Source organism: Nicotiana sylvestris, chromosome 6 (genome assembly GCF_000393655.2).
Source record: "Nicotiana sylvestris chromosome 6, ASM39365v2, whole genome shotgun sequence".
In the NCBI taxonomy this organism is placed as follows: Eukaryota; Viridiplantae; Streptophyta; class Magnoliopsida; order Solanales; family Solanaceae; genus Nicotiana; species Nicotiana sylvestris.
This window is the reverse complement of record NC_091062.1, coordinates 104,792,669-104,800,030: the sequence shown is the minus strand read 5'-3', so window position 1 is coordinate 104,800,030 and position 7,362 is coordinate 104,792,669. Positions and strand designations below refer to the sequence as shown.

The 7,362-nt window shown below is 42.5% G+C and overlaps 1 protein-coding gene across 1 annotated transcript; it reads right to left on the bottom strand.

Moving 5' to 3' along the window:
- Positions 1–5,945: 5,945 nt before the first annotated feature.
- Positions 5,946–7,362, bottom strand: LOC104245223 (uncharacterized). The gene is made up of 3 exons (XM_009800802.1): positions 7,059–7,362; positions 6,118–6,221; positions 5,946–6,020 (listed from the first exon to the last, which is right to left on the bottom strand). The coding sequence occupies exons 1-3, from the start codon at positions 7,360–7,362 to the stop codon at positions 5,946–5,948; spliced, it is 483 nt and encodes a 160-aa protein (XP_009799104.1).

The following is a 7,362-nucleotide window of genomic DNA, read 5'->3' as shown; positions in this document are numbered from 1 at the left end:
AAGGGTGCACCTCCATAGACTTCTCAACCACAACGTGCCCCATAGAGTTCTCAGGCTATGGTTACAACTCCAGTTTCTACCCACCTGCTCAGCCAGCTAGAGGTGGAGGTCGGGGAGGTAGAGGTCACCCTAGAGGGGGAGGCCAGGCCAGATATTATGCCGCCTGTATCGAGGCTATCACCTCCGATTATGTCATACAGGTATTGTCCTGGTTTGTCATAGAGATGCATTGGTTTTATTCGATCCAAGCTCTACTTATTCTTATGTGTCTTCTTATTTTGCCCCTATTTGGGTGTATCTTGGGATTCTTTGAGTTCCCCTATTTATGTTTCTACTCCTATGGGAGATTCTTTTGTTGTGGACCACGTTTATCGATCGTGTGTGGTTGCTCTTAGTGGTTTTGAGACTAGAGCCGATTTATTATTGCTCATCATGGTAGATTTTGATGTTATCTTGGGCATGGACTGGTTGTCGCCCCATTATGCTATTCTTGATTGTCACGCCAAAACCGTGATGTTGGCTATGCCAGGTGTACTGCGAGTAGAGTGGAGGGGTACCTTAGATCATACTTCCAGTAGAGTTATTTCATTCCTTAAGGCTCAGCATATGGTTGAGAAGGGGTGTGACACATATCTAGATTATGTGAGAGATGTCAGTATTGATACCCCTACAGTTGATTCAGTCCCAGTAGTACGGGATTATTCTGATGTGTTTCCAGCTAACCTTCCGGGCATGCCACCCGATAGAGATATTAATTTTGGCATTGATCTGTTGCCGGGCACTCAGCCCATTTCTATTCCTCCGTATCGTATGGCCCCTCCTGAATTGAAGGAGTTGAAGGATCAGTTACAAGAATTGCTTGATACGGTTTTTATTCGGCCCAGTGTATCACCTTAGGGTGATCCTGTCTTGTTTGTAAAGAAAAAGGATGGTTCTATGCATATGTGCATTGATTATAGCCAGTTGAATAAAGTTATAGTGAAGAACCGTTATCATTTGCCCCATATTGATGATTTGTTTGACCAACTACAGGGTGCACGAGTGTTTTCTAAGATTGACTTGCGTTCAGGTTACCATCAATTGAAGATTCGGGAGCCAGATATCCCGAAGACTGCTTTCAAGACTCGGTATGCTTATTACGAGTTCCTTGTTATGTCATTTGGGCTGACCAATGCCCCAGCAGCCTTCATGCATTTGATGCACAGTGTGTTCCGGCCATATCTTGACTCGTTTGTCATTGTCTTTATTGATATTTTGGTAGACTCTCAGAGTCGGGAAGACCATGAGCAGCACCTGAGGACAATGCTTCAGACTTTGAGGGAAAAGAAGTTATATGCAAAGTTCTCAAAATATGAGTTTTGGTTGGATTCCGTGGCATTGTTAGGCCACATGGTATCGAGTGAGGGTATTCAGGTGGATCCGAAGAAAGTGGAAGCAGTGCAGAGTTGGCCCAGACCATCCTCAACTACAGAGATCCGTAGTTTTCTTGGCTTGGCGGGCAATTACGGTCGATTTGTTGAGGGATTTTCATCTATTGCTACCCCAGAAGGGTGTTCCATTCCAGTGGACGGAAGAGTGTGAGGCGAGCTTTCAGAAGCTCAAGACAGCTTTGACTACAACCCAATTTTGATATTGCCTACATGTTCGGGGTCTTATACTGTCTATTGTGATGCCTCGAGGATTGGACTTGGAGCAGTATTGATGCAGGACGATAGGGTGATTGCCTACCCGTCTAGACAGTTGAAGGTACATGAGAAGAATTATCATGTACATGATCTCGAGTCAGCTGCTATTATTCACGCCTTAAAGATCTGGAGTCATTATTTGTACGGTGTGCCTTGTGAGATTTATACTTCTCACTAGAGTTTGCAACATCTGTTCAAGCAGAAGGATCTTAATTTGCGTCAGAGGAGGTGGTTAGAGCTGCTGAAGGACTATGAAATCACTATTTTATATCACCTGAGCAAGGCCAATGTGGTGGTCGATGATTTGAGTCGCCGGGTAGAGAGTTTGGGGAGTTTGGCTTATTTACCTGCAACGGAGAGGCCCATGGCGATGGATGTTCAGGCCTTAGCCAGCCAATTTGTGAGATTGGATTTTTTGGAGCCCAGTCAAGTTCTAGCTTGTGTGGTCTCTCGGTTTTCCTTATTTGATCGTATTAGAGAGCGTCAGTTTGATGACCCTCATTTGCTTGTCCTCAAGGACAAGGTTCTGCATGGCAATGCTAGAGATATGACTATTAGTGATGACGGGATATTGAGGATACAGGGTCAGGTATGTGTACCCAATGCTGATGGGCTTCGGGAGTTGATTCTAGAAGAGGCCCATAGTTCGCGGTATTCCATTCATCTGGGTGTCGCGAAGATGTACCAGGATTTGAGGCAGCACTATTGGTGGAGGCGGATGAAGAAAAATATAGTTGGGTTTGTAGCTCGGTGCCTCAATTGTCAGTAGGTAAAGCACGAGCACTAGAGACCGGGCGTGTGTGATTGAGTTTGGAGGGTCTTGGGATCAGTTCTTGCCATTGGCAGAGTTTGCCTACAACAACAGCTATCAGTCCAGCATTCAGATGGCACCGTACGAGGATTTATATGGTAGGCGGTGTAGATCCTCGGTAGGTTGGTTTGAGCTAGGTGAGGCTAGATTATTGGGCACAGACTTGGTTCAGGATGCTTTGGAGAAGGTTAAGGCGATTCAGGATAGACTCCGTACAGCCCAGTCCAGATAGAAGAGTTACGCAGACCGGAAGGTTCGTGATATTTCCTATATGGTTGGATAGCGGGTTCTACTTCGGGTTTCGCCTATGAAGGGTGTTATGAGATTTGGGAAGAAAGGGAAGTTGAGTCCAAGGTTTCTTGGTCCTTTTGAGATATTGCGGCGTGTTGGGAAGGTTGCTTATGAGCTTGCCTTACCTTCCATCTTGGCAGGATTTCATCTGGTGCTTCATGTTTCGATGCTCCAGAAGTATCACGGTGATCCGCCGCACGTGTTGGATTTCAGTCCAGTCTAGTTGGACAAGGATCTATCTTATGTTGAGGAGCCGGTGGCGATATTGGACAGGCAGGTTCGGAAGCTGAGGTCAAAGAATATTGCATTAGTGAAGGTTCAGTGGTAGGGTCAACCGGTCGAGGAGGCGACCTGGGAGACCGAGCACGATATGCGTAGCCGTTACCCTCATCTTTTCACTACTTCAGGTATGTCTCTATGCTCGTTCAAGGACGAACAAATCAAGTGTAGGAGGATGTAATGACTCGGCTGGTCATTTTAAGAATTAATGCCCTGATCCCCTATTAACTGCATTCCCCGTGTTTGTTTCTGCTATTGCGAGTTGCTGGGAGGATTTATTTGGAGTTTCGGAGAGTTTTGGGACACTTAGTCCCTAAATGAGAGTTTAAATTTTAGAATTTGGACCGTAGTCAGAACAGTGTGAAGACGGCCTCGGAATGGAATTTTGCTAGTTCTTTAGTTCCGTTGGGTGATTTCAGGCTTAGGGGCGTGTTTGGATTGTGTTTTGGAGGCCTGTAGCTTGTTTAGGCTTGAAATGCCAAAAGTTAAATTTTTGAAGTTTCCGGTTCGATAGTGAGATTTTGATATCGGGGTCGGAATGGAATTCCGGAAGTTGGAGTAGCTCCGTAGTATTGAATGTGATGTGCTTGTAAAATTTCAGGTCATTCGAATGAGGTTTGATAGACTTTTTGATTGAAAGCGTAATTTGAGAGTTTTTGGAGTTCTTAGGCTTGAATCTGATGTTAAATTGGTGTTTTGATATTATTTTGAGTGTTCCGAAGGTTGGAACAAGTTTGAATGATGTTTTAGGATTGATTAGCAGGTTTGGTTAAGGTCCCGGGGGCCTCGGGTGAGTTTCGGGAGCTTAACAGAAATTGAATTGGACTTAGGATGAAAATGAAGTTAGCTGAACCTGTCATAATCGCACCTACGTGTATTGGACCGCAGGTGCGGCACCGCAGAAGCGGTAGGAGGACCACAGGTGCGGTATGAGGCATTTTGGTTTTGACCGCAGATGCGGCCCATGCACTGTAGAAGTGGCACCGCATCTGCGGAATGGAAGTCGCAGGTGCGGAGATCCCCGTTTAATGAAAAGTCATAGGTGCGACTTGGTCTTTGTAGAAGCGGGACCACAGGTGCGGTCCCATAGTCGCAGATGCGATTTCACTGTTCAGAAAAAGGACAGAACGAGGGTTTAGTCTCAAAACTTGGAAAATTGATTTGGGAGCTCGGCATTGACGATTTTGAGAGAGATTTTCACCTGGGCGTTTTGGGTAAGTATTTCTTACTCGATTCTGATTAATTTCCACAAATCTATGCTTAAATTCATCCTTTGAATTCGAATTTGGGGTGAAAGTTTGGAGAAATATTGGGAGAAGTTCTTAGGCCTAATTTTGGAGTTTTGATCAAGATTTTAATGTCGGATTGGAGTAATTTCTATAAATATGAAATCGTAAGAGTGTGAGGATTCCGAATTTGTAAATTCTACCCGATTCCAAGATGTGGGCCCAGGAGGCTTTTTGGGCAATTTTCCTAATTTCGCGTATTAGCTTCGAATTAATTAGTTGAATTAGTTACTTGAAGTTATATTTACAGTAAGCAATTACTTTGAATAGATTTGGGCCATTCGGAGTCGGATACTCGCGGGAAGAACGTGATATTGAGTTGATTGACCGGGTTCGAGGTAAGTGGCTTGCCTAACCTTGTATGGGGGAACTCCCCTTAGGATTTGGTATTATTGATATTTGAAATGCCTTATAGGTGAGGTGACGAGTGCGTACTTGTGCTAATTGTTGAAAATCCTATTTTCATTAAGTAACTATAATTGTGTTTCCTTTCTTGTTTATACTACTTCCAATTTAAGCCTGCTTAGGGGAGCATGTCTATTTGCCTTAATTGCTTTACTTGCTCAAACTGCCTTATTTGGATCATGTGCAACATGCTAAGTTAGAAATACATGTTCTACCTTGGCATGAAATTTGAATTGAATTGAGTATTCTTCATGTTGCTGCTGTGTGTTTACTTTGGGACTACGGGACGGTATCCTGGGAGATCCCCCCTGCATGTTTACTTTGGGACTACGGATTTGTATTCCGGTAGATCCCTCTGCTAATTTATATTGGAACTACGGGACTGCACCTGGTAGATTTCCTAGTATTGGGTATTTACATTTGGGACTACAGATCGGGATTCCGGTAGATCCTCGTGCACTATGAGTTGGACTACGGGATGACACTCGGGAGATCCACTGGATATTTACATTTGGGGACTACAGGACGGTATCCTAGGAGATCCCCGGTTGTAATCTTTGTGTTGAGCTGTATTCCTTCTGTGATTATTTTGCCTCTGTTATAGTTGTTGTTATTCTTATTATCCTGTGTTACTTCATACTGTTAGCATTTAATTATATTGTCATATTCTATACTGTTTTACCTCGTTTTTCAGCTATAATTAGTAGGATACTGACATTCCTCGTCACTACTCGATCGAGGTTAGGCTTGGCACTTACTGAGTACCGTTGTGGTGTACTCATGCCCCTTCTGCGCATGTTTTTCATATGCAGATCCAGGTACTTCGACTCAGCCCTACTACCCTTGAGGCGAGGCGATTCTCCAGAGACTTCGAGGTATATCTGCCGCATCCGCAGACCGAGGAGTCCCTTTCCATTCTCTCTTATAGTATTAGCCCTTATGTATTTGCTTTTTTTTAGACATTCTGGAGTTAGACACTTGTAGTTATTCAACAGCTTGTGATTTCATGAGATTCCAGGTTTTGGGAAGTTGTTCAGTTTGAGAGCTATATTGTATATGCCGAGCGGCATCTTTAAACCTTCACTATGTTTATTCCGCAATTTTTATTTATTTTATCTATTGTTTTTTCCCTTTTCCCGCACTTGTTAGGCTTACCTAATCGTAGAGACTAGGTGCCATCACGATAGTTTACGGAGGGCGAACTGGGATCGTGACACCTTTTTCCTCTTTACCAATCTCCTTCATCCTCTTAGTGAAGAGATCCTGAAATATGCAAAAAAATTGGAAAGAATGCAGCATAACAGTTCAAAGCTTTTGTCAATTGAGACACAGACAAAAGATTAAACTTGAAAGCTAGTACACACAAGACATTGTTAATAGTATCACCTCCATCTAATTGACAACTACCAACATGTGACACCTTAGTAGACTCTCCAATAGGCAACTGTACATTTCCTGCATTACCTACTAACAATTTATCATGTAAAAGTTGTTCATTACCAGCCATATGGTTTGTAGCTCCAATGTCTACTATCTATTTCTCATCAGTGTTTGGTTCATAAGAAACATTACCTGCCACGTGTGCACTGGCAGATTACTCAAAGATTGATGCTTTGTTTATTAGGCTTAAAATCTGACTATATTGCTCAGGAGTAAACATTTGCATAGGCCCTAAGGTTTATTGCCCTTGGTGATTGTGTTGTTCAGGAGTGAAACCCTGTACAGGTGCCAAATGGTGCTCTTGTGTCATCATTACTGATGAAGGTAAGATTAGTTGATTTTTTGAACTTCCAACCATATTTGCTTTTTCCTGAGGCTTAAAATCTATAGGATACCCTATTAGTTTATAGCAATTAGCCCTCAAATGTCCCTTTCTTATTGTAGTAATCACATTTCATCAACTTATAACATTCTTCTTAGCATGTCCTTTCAAATGGCAGAAGTCACATTCAACATTGAAATTTCTCCTTTGTTTTTAACCAAATTTAGAACTGAATAGGGCTATAGGATCAATGGACTCAGCACTATAACTACCACATGCTACTAATTTTTGACTTTTATCCTGAAAGATCATAGCATAAGCTTGATTAACCGTAGGAATTTTGGATTTCATTATAATTTAGCTATGAGCTTGACTATAGCCATCATTTAATCCCATTAAGAATTGCCATAAACGTTGATAATCCTGTCGTTTAATGAACTTTTTTGACTTATCACAACAAACAGGAGGAGGCATAATCGAGTCATATTCATCCTACAAATCCTTCAATTTTGAGTAGTAAACTGAAACAGAGGATGTACCTTGTGTTAATGTAAAAATCTCCATGTGTAGGTAATACATTCGTGATGCATTAACCTTATCAAAGCGTTTCCTAAGATCCAACCAAATTGCATGTGCACTTGACCGGAACAGTACTCCACTCAGCAAATCACAACTCACATCGTGCATTATCCACGATTTCACAATAGCATTGCAGCGATCCCACATATTTACATAATTGTCTCCATAGGTGTCATGCATTATTGAACCATCTATAAACCCTAGATTGTTCCGTGTTAGCAACAAAACTTCCATAGCTTGGCTCCAGATCGTGTAGTTTTCCAT

Excerpts from the sequence above, each read along its gene's own strand:
- LOC104245223 (XM_009800802.1), bottom strand. The coding sequence starts at position 7,362 with ATGGAAAACTACACGATCTGGAGCCAAGCTATGGAAGTTTTGTTGCTA. Across the intron at positions 6,222-7,058 it reads GATTTTTACATTAACACAAG|GTAATGCAGGAAATGTACAG; the intron begins GTACATCCTCTG and ends AATTGTTAGTAG. Across the intron at positions 6,021-6,117 it reads CTATTAACAATGTCTTGTGT|GATCTCTTCACTAAGAGGAT; the intron begins GTACTAGCTTTC and ends TGCATATTTCAG.